This window comes from Schistocerca americana, chromosome 8, assembly GCF_021461395.2.
Source record: "Schistocerca americana isolate TAMUIC-IGC-003095 chromosome 8, iqSchAmer2.1, whole genome shotgun sequence".
NCBI classification, from domain to species: domain Eukaryota; kingdom Metazoa; phylum Arthropoda; class Insecta; order Orthoptera; family Acrididae; genus Schistocerca; species Schistocerca americana.
The window spans coordinates 466,780,053-466,796,153 of NC_060126.1; the positions used below are offsets into that span (position 1 = coordinate 466,780,053).

Sequence of the window (16,101 nt, forward strand, 5' to 3'; positions counted from 1 at the left end):
TCTGGCGATCACAATTGCATCTGTTTAGTAGGATTTATTTCGTTTACTGGATATTCAGTTCCCAATAAATTTTCTTCCTGGTGTCAGCTAATTGTTGTCCTATTGTTTTAATGATGATTAAAAACTAGTATAGTTTTGTACCGTACGTTATTTTAATATGTGAACAGTGGTCGACATGCTCATTTGCATTGCGCTTGGTAAATTATTATAGCCTCTAATAATCAGATAAAACATTGTATTGTGTTTAATGTCGAATCATGTTTTTGAAGGACAATGCTTTCGCTCTTGTTAGCTACACATGAAAAATCACTATACATTTCTATTTATGGTATCCATAAATAGTGTATGAGAAGTCTTTTTGTAAATTAGTTTGTACGGTGGTAGGATTTATTACCATTTCCACCCGTGTTTCACGGAACTCAGAAGTTCAAGCAGACCAAAAACACAGCTTGTAGTTTCGGCAACTTTTTAGTGTCTCAAGATCGCTCGCTGGCGTGTCTTGTTTTGAGTCAAATGTTCGTGATTGTTTGAGCAACACTCGATAAACCCCATGGCATCGATCTCTGTGGCGAATAGGGAAATCTCGAGCTCGTTCGAAAGTGAGTATCGTCTGTTGACCTCGTATGAAGGTAACTTATTTACCAAAAGTTGAAGGATGTGATTACATTGTTAACCCCGAAAAATTTTCATTTTTTACAACACCGTTTCTCTAAACATCATCATCAGTTATCTGCTATATTAGCAGGTCCTATGCCTCTCCATTTTCTGCGATCCATTGTTTCTCTAAACACCCGCTGTGAAAAAACTATACGATACTTGACCAATTCGTGAGCTGACATTGTTGTAACAATAACGAATGACAGTTTGTATTAACGCCACATCTTAATAGCGGCATCTAACGGTTACTGTACAGTTCGACCCGAACATTATTTGAGTTTTCGGAAAAGAATGACTTTCCACGTTCGCCTCGAATCTCTCAGAGTAACAGTTTTTGTTGTAGTTTCCCTTATTGTTTAATTACTTTTCTAAACTATTTAATTCGCTCGGGTAGTTTGAAGTACGTAACACTTCATTATAATTTCTCAGTTACATCGACAGTTGATACGAAAAAACTAAAATGATATAAACGCCAGTTAACACGCGGAGCTGGTAGCTCTATAAAAATCCTACGTAAAATCTGCGCATTCGCGTAACGCAAATGGCTCGCGAAATCCGGCATACAACCGACGGCTGAGCGGAAACCGTACGAGTCTAATGATCGCACGGTAGCTCCCCGTATCATTGTCGAGCAGAATTTTTTTTTTTATTTGTAGAAGTTCTAAATACATTTCTGTCCTTAGTGACATACATTTTAAGAGTTTTTTCACAACGATCTACTGTTATAAAAGGATGTGGCAGCAATATAGTGGTACGAGTTCGGTGAAATACTTCGCAAAATTTTTCGTGGGATATATGTGCAATACTCTCAACACTCTGATGTACTTTTCGTACTGGTAGGTATTTAGTCAGCATTGGTTCTAGCATCCTCATAATGAACCAAAGGCTGTATTGTAGTATTTAAATCAATATTTTATTTCCAGACAGTGAAAAAGTGTATGGAGCCACATATAATCACCAAGGAAGATTTCTTTTCCTATTAGATAGTAAATTGGCATTTGTTTATTTAAGGATTTGAACTTTACTACACCCACCTGCTTTCCTTCCCGCACAGATCATCCTAATTTGCTGTCAGTCAAGTATTGCCCACAATGACTCGTCCATAAAATCATACATACAGATGAAAGAAAAAGTCTGTGGCACAAGCCCAAGACTGAACTATCAGCCAGAGAAATGCAAAATTTTTTATTTCATCAATAAACAAATTAAAGGATAATTAAATATGCAGTGCACAGGAATCACTTGAAGTGAAATGAGATATCATCTGGATATACACATATCTATGAAACATGAAAAATTACTCCGCAGACTAGCCTCTCTAATCTTGAAAAAATATTGAAAGGAAATCATATTCTCAAATTTAATTTGCATTTTTGTATAAAGAACTCCATGTTCTCAAAGAACTGCCAGAAGCGAGGGTTATGGATGTGCAAAAATCCTATTGTTGCAGTTAATTATCTTTGTGAAAATGGCATGTGAAGTTCCTGGGATTCAATAAGATTATACTATGCTAGTATGTAGAACACAGCTTTGGTGTTCATAAATGAATTCCAGTACAGTAAATGTTGCTTCAGAATGCAGTCCTACTGATAGACTTTTAATCTGTGTGTTTAACACATTGCAACACTACATGGTGAGGCAGTACAAGTGCCTGGTCTTGCTCAAGATGAACCTTGGCTCTTCTCCCATGTTTGCTCTTGTGAGGCAGCATATAAACTGCAGGCCAGTACTGCAGTGGGGTAAACACCAACATGGAAGCCAGGCTGCTGCTGGGCTTCTCACTGCTGTGGCTGTTTGGCCACCATGTGCAGGTAAGATGCTGTGACATAGTAAAGTTACATGCTCCTCTTAAGCTGTACTATTTATTTATTCACACATTGTATTCTGTGAATTCTGTCATGAATGGAAGCCTTCATGGAGGTGGAAGAATTTAAGTTGTACATTAACAATCAAGAGCAGCCACTGCAGGCTACTTCTAAGTGTACTAGCAAGAAATTATGTCCATTTCCAATCTTCTTACACAGATAATTATTGATTGATTGATTTTTATTTGGTTCTGTAAAATTACAATTTGTACAAAGATTGTACTGTAAAAATAGGACAAGTCAATGAATACAATATTATATGGGCAAAAATAGAAGAAATACAAACAATACTGTAAACAATTTGAGTACAAAACATACAGTATAATACAGAAGATTTAAAAAAAAAACAACAGTACCGGTACTGCAAACAATATACTTAAAAGGTATACAATATCACATACATCGGCATACAAATTACATCATTTATAATGTAATACATGTATAAAAATCTTATAGTTCTAGAAATTCATTTAAATTTTATACAGTATGGTTTATGAGGGACTGTTTCAGTTTCCTTATTTTAATACATGAGGGTTCTCAATGTCCTTTTTTATATTCAGTGGGAGCTTATTGTAAATTCTTATTCCAGTCTGGATAACTCCTTTTTGCATTATATTGAGAGTAGCTGAGTCTTTATGAGGCTTTGCTTTTGCCTTTATTTTATTTTATTTTATTTATTGAGTCCTTTGATCATATGTAGTACAGTGTACAGGATGATATTGGACTTATTACTAAGTTCAAAATAATACATATTTAAATAATCATTTTTCAACATGCTACCAATTTCAATAGTTGTAGTTCTTACAATGATACAATGTTACAAATTACTGTAGCTGTAGTTCTTAACAGTTATTCTGGTCCAAGTATTCCTTTACTGAGTAGAAACAGTGGTACTGTAGATATTCTCTGACAGATCTTTCAAAAGCATGTGTTTTGACTGTGAATATCACAGTTACTTTGGAAAAGATGTTTATTGTTATTACAAATATCATCAATGAGTAGAGGTCCTGACTTGTGAATGCCAGTATCCCAAGTGTATTGAACAGGTGCCTGCAGGATGTCTGATGTAAAACAGCACACATCAGCCTCACAGCCCGTTTTTGTATTTTGAAAACTTTTTCCACTTTTATTGCCTTTTCCCACAATATTATGCCATAAGCGATCAGAGAGTGGAAATGTGCAAAATATAACAAAATTATTATTTCCCTGTCAACAAAGGGCAAAACAGCTCTTAGTGCAAAATGTTTTGATGTTAATTTCCTGTGCAGATAATCAATATGTTCATTCCATTTAAAATTATTATCCATTCATGCTCCTGGAAATCTTATATGTAAAGATTAATTTATTTTCTGACCACTGATAACTTTCAAGGGCTTGAAGCTTGTTGTTTGCTGTCTGAGACGGCATTAAATTTGTTTTTGATAGATTTTATGACAGATTATTTCCTGCAACCCACTTGTATACTTGTTGTATGAGAACTGCTTCTAGATTTCTGTGTACTGTATATGTATATTAGGAGAAAAACAGCATTTTTAAACAATCCACTACCTATTCTCTGATACTACTCAGATGTTGTTATTAGCTCATACTTCAAACATAGAATTTACTTTTTACTAACCGTGATCAGATAGCCATATACTGACAATGTTAAGATCCAGCCTGTTCCCATTGATCTCTACTTCTGGAATCTGTTCCCATTGATCTCTACTTCCGGAACCTGTAAGTCATTTTTATTTGTGAAGAACTACAAACATTAGAGTTGTACAGAATTTACATGCATGTGGCCTCAGTTCTACAATTTGTGGTGTCTGAGAAAACAGACCAATAAAAATTAATCAATCAGTCAAATTCCAAATATTCTGATATATTGCAGGAGTGCGTAATGAGGTACCATGTTGTTTTACTTTTGTTCCTGAAAACTCTGCATGATGTCTGTCTGTAAAATGTTATAGATTATTGTACCAGAATATAAAATTTCATTCTCAACCCTAGATAGGTAAGCATATTCTATGAGGAAGAAATTACTTTTACTTTTAGTAAAGTGTTTGTACATTACAGAGTCCATCCTAAATTCAATTTTGTTATCAACTGCAAACACCATTAAGAAATATAAAGTGTAGTGTCATGTAAGTGTAGGAAGCCCGAAGTCTCTGAAGAACCTTCCACAAGATGTTTGATTTTCAATTTTACGTAATATTCTTGTGCCACACTTCTATTCAACACAGTATGCTAGCAATCCTTTCTGCAAGTCAGTCCAATGAGAGATATTTCTGAGTGCAAAGTGGGCAACGCTGAACTTTTTGGTTAAGTTATCCATGTGTTGGAGCCACCCCAGTTTATTTTGTTGACCAGAAACTTAACACATGTGGCGTCATCCAGCCTCTTCCCATTCTCTACTTCTGGAACCTGTTCCCATTGATCTCTACTTTCGGAACCTGTAAGTCATTTTTATAAGAGTTAAACTGTTTGATGTGAAACAGTTCTGGGCTGGCTGCTTCTGGTGTGAATGTGTTTGCGAACTTTATCAAAATATAGCTTACTTGTTTCATTAAGCAGCCTCCTGGGTACCTGTATATTAAGTATTGATACAGGTCTGATAATTTCCCATATTGTGAATGGTAGTATAGTCTCTGCACCACCTTTAAATCTTATCAAGATCTGACTGAATATTTATGCAGCTTCTCTCAGATAGTACTTGATTACAGATAACTGCGATCATCTGCAAAAAGCCTGATTTTACTATCAGTATTGTCTGCAAGATCATTAATATACAACATAAGCAGCAAGGGTCCCTACCCGCTTCCCTGGGGCACACCTGAAGTTACTTCTACATCTGAGAAACATGCTGTATCCTCCATACCAAAAAGGTCCTCTATCCAGTCACGAATTTTACTTGGTACCCCATATGATTGTACTATTGACAATAAATGTAGGTGCAGTATTGAGTCAAATGCTTTTCATCAGAGTCGATTCTAGAAGTCAGTCAAGGGGGGTGCTATTGGGGGGGAGGGGGTTTGGGGGAATGGAAAATCGCTTAACAAAAGGAGAGTCCTCCACTGACAAATTGGTAAAATTTGGTAATGCTTAAAGTAATTTTTGGTAACTGTTTTGGAGTTTGGAGTAAAAAAAAAAACTTATTTTAACATGGGAGATTTTATAAATTACATAATCCTTAAAAAAGGTCAACTTACAACAAATAAGTTTTCATTAATTTTCTGGATACAGATGGTGACATGAATGTAGAAACTTGAACTGGACATGAATATAAAAAAAAATCTGTAACAAAATCCACTGGTTATTTCCATCTTCTGCCCAATTTGTCATGCTCATTGATCTCTGTTTCTTCTTACTGAATATGTCAATGATATTTTCAATGTCCATATCTCTTTCTTTATGGATATTTGCAAGAGCCAACCCATTTAGTCTCACCTGCCATATTGTGTTATGCAAATAAGCCTTTATTCATCTCGAAGTAGAGAAGCTTCATTCAGGAGTGCTTGCGGTGACAGGAATAGTCCCAAATATTTGAAGTAAAACATATACATTTGGGAAAAACTGCTTGTGACAGTTCTTTAAATCTTCAGTTGCTGTTTCAGGTCTTTTACTTTCATCAACCCACTTTTTCTTCCGTAGTTTCAGCTCTCCTTCTGAATCTGTTGAAGTAATATGTTTGCTGATTTCTGAAGTCATTTTATCCCATGTAATATGATACTCCATTGGGAGGGAAAGGGGGGGGGGGGGGCTATGGGGGCTTGCCACTGCCTCTGATTTTCATAAATCAAGAGACTGCATCTACCTGGTTGCCTTGATCTGAAACTTGCCATTATATCAAATATATTTCCATCATGATCTGTTCTAGGTAAATTTTCAGAGAAGGTGTTAAGTAAAGTTACCTTGGATGTCTTACACTTCCACCACTATCAAAACTGTAATTTTCCCAATTATTTGTTGGATGATTAGTCTCCATCATTATTACGGTATGATTGGGGAACTTAACTTCAAGTGAGCTGAGGTTTTCTCTAAAGTTTTCGGTTATGTCAGGAGATGCGTCTGGTGGGTGGTAGAAGGATCCAATTATTATTTTATGGCCACCCCCGATACTGAGTCTTGCCCAAACAATCTCACATGCAGCTTCAGTTTCTATCTTGGTGGATTTGAATTTTTTGTCTACAAATACACCACTTCCACTTCCAATTTGCCTATCCTTTTGATATACACTTAAATTTTCCCCAAAAATCTCACTGCTATCAAATTCAGGTTTCAACCAGCTTTCAGTTCCTAGTATTATGTGAGCTTCACTACTTTTCATGAGCACTTCAAACTCTGGCACTTGACTGCGAATGCTTCAGCAGTTTACCATTAGGATTTTTATAGTCTCACTTTTGGGAGGCATTTGTTTTGATCTCACACTGATACTTCTGGGTTTCCTACAGTTATCATTATCTGGGTTCGATAGATAATTGCCTCATCCAAAAAAAACCTTGTGCACTCCCCACACACAGTCACCTACCTGACTAGGAGCCTCTGATGTGTAGTGCACACCTGACCTATTTAGAAGGACACTACAGTTCTCAACACTGAGGCGCAAATCCAGGAAGTCACAGTCTATCATGTCACAGAACCTTCAAAGTCTCTGGTTCAGTCTTCTCACTCAACTCAGAACCAAAAGGCCACAATCAGTTCTGGGGACAATGCTCCAAATTGTGACCTTTGTTGAAACTCCACATGCAAGGCTGTCTTCTCAACCTTCTCTGCCAGTCACTGGAATGACCTCGTAATCCAGATGACAGGCATCATTTTTTCCAGTGTATGCCACAGTCTGTAGTTGGTTCCCCCCATTCTCTCAATGGCTGCTGGAATAGTCTCCTCAACATCTTGAATGAGGCCCCCATACATACACAATGTTTAAAAGTGTACTCAAGGAGAGAACTCTGAGAAGAGATTAAAAACTGACCAATGGGTAAAAATTATAGGCTTTATTAAACACAGTCTTCCAGGTTTTTTTAGTCCCACTTTCCCTTGAAAGAAACTAGTAAAAAAGGTACATAGAAGCAAAGACAAGCAGTTGATAACACATGAAATTAAAATATTTTGTGCCAAGAAAAGAGAATTCTACTTAGTTTAGTGGACAAATGCAATCAAAGTTTAAAACTCAATTATCACAAATATTCTAAAATCCTCCACTCTATCATCAAAGGGTGATCTATTCATTTCCCAAAACATGTATTCCTTAATGGCATGTTTTAAAATGTTATTTGGTTGAGTTTTGAATCATGCAGTCACAATACAAGACAAAAGCATAATTTCCATGTTAACTATGAATGTTTGTCTAGGTTTCAGATTAGGGTTCATGTGCAAAGATCTTTAAAAAGTCCCTTCCTGACATAAATTGAAAATCCCTGTAAATTTAAAAGAAAATAAAAGCGTATTTCACCAATCACTCCATCTACAGCTTATCTACTCATCTAGATCCAAGGATTGAAGATTCCTGCATGACAAGGAGCGAAGCTCATTGTAAATTGGGAGTATCAGTGTGATCATGTATGTATTCAGGGATATACCAAGTGCATGATGATATAGGCCACTGCCAGGAGTGTAGACAAAGAGAGGGCACAAAAACTGTCCAAAAATAAAGATAAAATCAAGAAACATCATTTAAGAATTACCAAGGAAGATATGCAAATTTTTCTATCCCTCTATGAAAAGATGCCTTTCTCATGGATGGCTGATTTGGGGGAGGGGACCAAATGGCGAGGTCATCGCACACCTTTCCCAGTGACTGATACTGCTGTCAGTCATTTCATCCAAGTAGCACAATAAAGATATTATTGCTACTGGACAGACTTCTATTTCTGATATAGTTTATGTGACTGATTCACACAATTACCTCCTACACAGCTCACTCATGTTCAGCATGGAGCTGTTAGTGCTACTTCACTGTGGAACTGTAGGATCTTAAAGGTCGGCGAGTACATGCTGAAACAGATATGCTATTTGAACTAAGGCTTTCAATTTTTGCCAAGGGAGGAGTAATAGTAATTTATGAGGAGCAAATAAAATCTATGTATTGTTTTACTTTCAGTTTTTTTTTTAAATTTATACAATTTGTAATTTATGCGCAACATAGTATTTGATTTGAATATAATAGAGGGAAATATTCCACGTGGGAAAAATATATCTAAAAACAAAGAAGCTGTAACTTACCAAACGAAAGTGTGGTATGCTGATAGAGACAATAAAAACAATAAAAAACACACACACAAATTTCAAGCTTTCGCAACCCAAGGTTGCTTTGTCAGGAAAGAGGGAAGGAGAGGGAAAGACGAAAGGATGTGGGTTTTAAGGGAGAGGGTAAGGAGTCATTCCAATCCCGGGAGTGGAAAGACTTACCTTAGGGGAAAAAAAGGACAGGTATACACTCCCACACACACACACACACACACACACACGCACACACACACACACACACACACACACACACACACACACACACATATCCATCCGCACATATACACACACAGGCAGGCCTGTAATGAATAATGAATTTTTGTAGTAATAAATTTTTGTCCATTTGGAAGAGACAGAATCACTGACTGTTACTTTATTTTACTTCAAAGTTTCCATTGCTTTCATACTTCAGAATGCAACTTAACCTAATCCCAATCTCAGTTGTAGTGGCAGTTACTAAACTGTGTACAGTAATCAATAACATTTATTGTAAAATATTTACTATCCTGATATTTCATTAACTAGATAATGTATATAAATCATGTGCATGTGTTTCTCTCAGAAATCACACGTCAGTCATTTGTGGTTACATCTACATCTACGTGGATACTCTGCAAATCACATTTAAGTGCCTGGCAGAGGGTTTATCGAATCACCTTCAAAATTCTTTATTATTTCAATCTCGTATATTGCGCGGAAAGAACGAACACCTATATCTTTCCGTACGAGCTCTGATTTCCCTCATTTTATCATGGTGATCATTTCTCCCTATGTAGGTCGGAGTCAACAAAATATTTTTGCATTCAGAGGTGAAAGTTGGTGATTTGAGTTTTGTAAGAAGATTCCACTGCAACAAAAAACACCTTCTTTTAATGACGTCCAGCCCAAATCCTGTATCATTTCAGTGACATTCTCTCCCATATTTCGTGATAATACAAAACATGCTGCCCTTCTTTGAACTTTTTTGATGTACTCCATCAGTCCTATCTGGTAAGGATCCCACACCATGAAGCAGTATTCTAAAAGAGGATGGTCAAGTGTAGTGTAGGCAGTCTCCTTAGTAGATCTCTTACATTTTCTAAGTGTCCTGCCAATAAAACAGTCTTTGGTTAGCCTTCCACACAACATTTTCTATGTGTTCCTTCCAATTTAAGTTGTTTGTAATTGTAATTCCTAGGTATTTAGTTGAATTTAAAGTCTTTACATTCGACATACTCCTCTGCAGAGACAAAAATTCATTCTGGGAAGAAAAATTGTCCTGTTGATATTTTCTGTGCATTTACGGACTTATTCAGTTATGTAGATCATATAACATTACTACAGAAACTAAAACATTATGGCATTTAAGAACTCCCCTTGCACTGTAAGAGTCACATATTAACAATAGAAAAGAATGTGTCACTTTGATAAATGAGACCAATGGAATATAAGTTAGTTAGTTAGTTAGTTACTTTCACATTCCTTGGATCGTTTTTCATGATAAGTCATCATGATGTGAAATGAGTCATTTTGCATTCATATTGCAAATTAATTTGTACATCTTTTTGTACTCTAAACATCACCATATTGTTATTATTATTATTTATTTATTTTCTTCCCCCTGAAATGAAAACAAGATACACAGATTGAGTTAGCAATTCCTGCCCACCACCTTTTACACATTACAAACATAGCTAAATACTCAGTGGGAAAACATTAAATACAGTATCCATCAAGGGATCAGCTTCTGTTCTTGACCTATGTAAGTGATTTAATGCAGACATTGGAGGACTGTCCAAAAACTGTGATCCTAGCTGATGATACAAATACACTAATAATAAATTTCACTCTCTGTATATCATATCACCTCCAAATTTAATAATGTAAATTTCTTAATACACTGTATACATACAATATGTAAAATTTAGTTACTAGCTATTGATCTGGGTGTTGCATTTGTAGCACCTAGTGGTGTATTTACAGGTTCCAGAAGTAAACATCTATGGGCGTACAATAAATGAAACTTCATGTGTGAAATTTGTAGGCATACAGACAGATAAAAAAATTGTTGTACCAGTATGATGTGGACAATTTAACTAAAAAGCTCAGTTCTGCCTCTTTTAAATTTCCTCTCATTGTGTTGTCCTGCAGATACAACTGCTATAGTAGAGTCAGTGAGAAAGGTCCCTGATAGTTGGCAATGCTTTCAACTGTGAATCCATACAAGCTTTAATTTCTCTTATCTTGTTTTTATGTTTCTTGCACAAAATGTACACTGATGGCAGTAGACTCATTCTGCAATCAGCTGCAAATGCTGCTTCTAAAACTTTTCTCAATAGTGTTTTGAGAAAAGAATGTTGTCTTCCCTCCAGAAATTTCCATGTGTTCACAAATCACCTCCATCAATCTCACATGTTGATCAAACCTACCAGTAACAAATCTAAGAGCATGCCTCTGAATTATTTCAGTGTCTTTCGTTAACCTGACATGGAAGTGATCCCAAATTCTCAAGCAGTACTCAAGACAGGGTCACACTGGTGTTTTCTACTTGGTCTACATTGTAGATAAGCTACACTTTCCTAGTATTCTCCCAATAAATCAAAGTCTGCCTGCTAAATCAAAGGCTTCCCTGCTATCGTTCTTATGTGCTCATTCCATTTGATATTGCTTTGTGTCATTACACCTAGATACTTAATCGACATTACTGTGTTAGGCAACAAACCACTAATACCATGTTTATAAAGTACAAGATCGTTATTCCTACTTATTTGCGTTAACTTACATTTTTCTACATTTAAAGCAAGCTGCCATTCATCACACCAAGTAGAAAGTATGTCTAAGTTGTCCTGTATCCATCTGTGGTCACTCAGGGACAGTGTTTTCCCGTAACTACAGTGTCTTCAGCAAACTGTCACAGATTGGTGCTTATCCTATCTGTCAGATCATTTATGTGTGTAGAGAACAAGAACTGTCTTATCACACTTTCCTGGGGCTCTCCTGAGGATATCCTTGTCTCTGATGAGCACTTGCTGTTGAAGACAGTGTACTGGGATCTGTTACTTAAGAAATCTCATGTATCTGGGAATCGATTCTGTATGCTCAGACCTTCGTTAACAGTCTGCAGTGGCACTCCATGTCAAATGCTTTCTGGAAATTTAAGAATATGGAGCTGTCTTTATCCTTCATCCATGGTTCACAGGATATCATGTGAGAAAATGGGAAACTGAGATGCACTCAAGCGATACTTCCTAAATATCTGCTGATTTGCAGACAGAAACTTTTCTGTCACAACGAAATGTATTATATTCAAACTTAGAGTATGTTCAAGAATTCTGCAGCAGATCCATGTTAAGGATATTGGTCTGTAATTTTGCAGACCTATTCTTTTGCCTTTCTAATGTAGAAGTCACCTGTACTTTTTTTACAGTCACTTGGGACTTTGAACTGGGCAAGAGATTTGCATTAAGTGCAAACTAAGTACGGGGTCAATGCCATAGAGTAGTCTCTGTAAAACCAAATTGGGATTTCATCTCTTTCAGTTGCTTCTCTAGACAATAGGTGCAGTACAAAGTGGTTGTAATTACACTAACAGTGTTCCAAGTACTGCATTCTGGGATATATACATCACAGGATGCTGAGAAGCTATTAATCGATGTGCTCACAGAGGATGCTGAAAAAAATAATAGTTTCACTTCCTCCCACCAGGTGAAAATGTAACACTGTAAGCAGTCAGAATGTGAAATGTTCCCTGTTTTGACTTCAGTATGTTGCCTGTCACTTGGCAACGCATGTTGATTTCTTTTGTCAAGTGATGCTTGGTGTAGAGGGTTAAGGAGGTTGAACTTTTCTGTACAAAACGCAATGGCTGTTGAGAAGAAGAATGTGCACTGCTGGCAAAGTTGTTTTATCAGAATGGCTTCAATAGAAGCACTGCATTGTGGGAGTATTTGCAACAGAAACAGCTGCAGTGATGCCCCAAGTCAACAACTGGGCTAAAGAATATGGTCAAGAGATTTGAAAAACAAGTGAATTAGATGGTGCAGCAGGGAGAAGGAGGCAGTCCATTCCCATGGCAGTTGCTGGTGAAGTTGCTGCAGCTATAGCCAACCTTGCAGCACATGCCTTAAATTCTAAAGCTAGTGATCGAGCTGCATCACAGGAATAGTCCATCCCCTGGTCAACAATTCAAAAGATTTTGTGATGCGTTTTAGTCTGGTATCACTTCAAGATTCAGAATGTGCACCAAATGACGCCCAAAGATAGGCTTCAACATCATGACGTTGCCCTTCAATTTTTGGCGTGCACGGAAATGGATGACATGTGGCCAGAGAATAGTCCATGGACAGATGAAGCACATTTTACTCAGCACAGTGCCATGGATGCACAGACTCCACCACATGTTGCGCAGGAACATCCACTGTACTCAACTTATGTTACTGTGTGGTGTGGTTTCACAAGCTCCTTCATACTCGGTCCATTTTTTCAAGGTTGTGACACCTTATGGACTTGTTAGTTGTACAGTAACATCTGCACATTATAAGGATCTCCTTGTGCAACACATGATTCCAGTGTTGCAAGAACAAAACAGTATCTACACCACTATTTTCGTGCAAGGTGGGGTGACACCACATTTCACTTGCCAGGTGGAGGATTCACTTTGAGAAACCTTTGGCTAACAACCACACCATCTCTAGGCAATTTCAAGATGCTTTCCAGATCCCCAACCTAAATCCATGTGACTTCTGGTTATGGGGTATCTGAAAGGCTGTGTCTATCAGGGATGTATCTGAACTCTTCCTGATCTGTGTGACAGCACAATATATCACTCTAATTACAATATATATGCTGTGAGTAACTGCTGACAGTGCCGTGTTATGGATGCAGCATGTTGCAAAGTCTGGAGACCACAATGAACATATGTTTTAACTTGTTACCATAACCTAATAAACATACCAAACTACCATTACCATGTGTTTAATCATTCCTCCCTTTTCCTGTACACACACCCCTTTTCCTGCACACACACCACATTCTGATTTCATACAGTGCCATATTTTCACTGGGAGGCACAAAGTGGAACAATGATATTTTTTCAGCGTACTCTATGAGCCTACCGATTAATGAACATACCTATGAGGTTTCAACATCCTGTGATGTTTGCAGCCTGCACAGTAGCACTCAGAACACTGTCAGATTAACTATTTTAACTGTAACCACTCAGTGTTATGTCCTCCATATGGGAGCCTGTGCAGTGGTCAAATGAACATATGTCTGTATAACCCTCCTGCTGAACGAATTGTTAACATGAAATTTAAGACTACACTTTTCTTTTTGGTGTCTTCTGTTGCCACATAGTCTGGTTGACAAGTGACTGGATAGAAGCCTTCAACCTGGTTAGTGATTTTACCAGGTTGGCGGTTTCTATCCCACCACTTGTCGATGGGTTCTTGGCAAGATCTTTCACTAAGGTGTGAACTGGAAGTTTTTGTATGCATCAGTCTTTTTATAATCACTTGATTTTTTACTGACTGTTGCCTGTCAACATTTCTGCATTCTTTTTTAACAAAGAGTGCAACGATATCTGCTTCTTTAGCATTTTCTGAATTTTGTTGTTGGACCACAATGGGCCATCTCCATACTTAATTCATGTACTCAGCGCATACTTCTCAAGAAAGTAATTTACAGTCAGTTAACATTTTCCCCATAATTCCTCTGTGTCCATAAAACTGAAACTAAATTATGTCCATTCATTGTCAAATTAGGATGCTTACAATCGCTTATCTGCTCCCTCCAGCATAAGTACTTTCCTAGCCTTCTTGATGGATTTACTTATGTCAGTAACCATTGTTGCTATGATGACATCATGATCACTGTTTCCTTTCTCTGTCCTGAGACTCTTGATAAGCTCAAGCATGCTTGTAGTTACACAATCTAAAATACACTGATGGGGAAAAAAATGCAGCACCAAAAAGGACTTGTACGATGCAAATGAAACTTGGTAGGTGTGTTTCTACAACTGAACGATGATGTCTATTAATATTTTGCGTGAGTCACATAAGAGTGGCACTAGTAGCGCCACTATGAGCCGGCTAATCTGGTTTGCTTTAAGAACATGCTGTAATGGCCGTGAGTGTTAGTTGCCTTTGAGATTGTATGTGATGAGTTGATATTAGTCAAGAATGCCTTTATGTCAAGCAAGACACTGTTATCAACACTTCATGAGATTAAATGAGGTCATGTAATGGGGCTATGAGTAGCTTAATATTCCTTCTGCAGTACTGCAGAAAGATGTGGCAGGAATGTTGCCACTGTACATGACTGCTGGCAGTGGTAGCCATGAGAATGTATGTCTGCAAGAAGATCACTGTGTTCGGCTTGGGATTTTGGTGCATCATATTGCATATGCAGCGGCAATTTGAGCAGCAGTTGGCACAACAGTGACACAACAAACTGTTAAAAGTCGGTTTCTTCAAGGCCAGCTCTGAGTCAGACATCCCACAGTGTGTATTCCACTCACCTCAAACCACTGCCATTTGAGAATTTAGTGGTGTCAAGTGAGAGCTCATTGGAGGGCAGTGTGGAGGTCTGCTGTGTTTTCTAATGAGAGCTCATTGTGCCTTGAAGCCAGTGATGGCCATGTGTTGTTTAGGAGAAGGTCAGTTGAGGGCCTGCAACCAACTTGTCTGCATGGTGGACACACTGAGTCTACACCGGGAGTTATGGTCTGGGGTGCAGTTTCATATGATAGCAGAAGCACTCTCGTGGTTATCCCACAGACCCTGACAGCAAATTTGTACATGAGTCTGATGATTCGACCTGATCTGCTGCCATTCATGAACAGCATCCCAGGGGGTATTATCCAGTAGGATAACAATCACTCACATACCACTGTTGTAACCCAACATGCTCTACAGAATGTTGATAAGTTTCCTTGGCCTGCTCGGTCACCAGATATGTCTCCAGTTGAGCACATATCGGATATCAGCAGATGACAACTACAGCATCATCCGCAAACAGTATTAACCATCCCAAGATTGACCAACCAAGTGCAACAAGCGAGGAATTCCATCCACTAATTGAAATCCAGCACATGTACAACACAATGCATGCATGTTTGCATGCTTGCATTCAACATTCGGACAATTACACCAGTTATTAATGTACCAGCATTTCACATTTGCAATGACTTATCTTGCGCATATGTTAACCTGTGATTGTGTAATGTTAATCACTTAAGTATGTTATCTAGACATGTGTATTTCCAAAATATGTACTGTGCTGACAGTGACAAAGAAAACCACTTTCAACAAAGGTTGCTTGTGCAAACAATTAAAAACCTGGAGAAGCATGTACAAGGGGCCATTGACACCAA

At 37.6% G+C, this 16,101-nt stretch overlaps 1 protein-coding gene across 1 annotated transcript in view; it reads left to right on the forward strand.

The window, feature by feature from the left end:
• Positions 1 to 2,393: 2,393 nt before the first annotated feature.
• The window catches only part of LOC124544930 (phenoloxidase 2-like), a 105,079-nt gene continuing 91,371 nt past the window's right edge, over positions 2,394 to 16,101 (forward strand). The window contains exon 1 of the mRNA XM_047123676.1: positions 2,394 to 2,468. Coding sequence (XP_046979632.1) covers positions 2,409 to 2,468 — 60 coding nt within the window. The 5' untranslated portion in view covers positions 2,394 to 2,408. The remainder of the gene's footprint in view (positions 2,469 to 16,101) is intronic.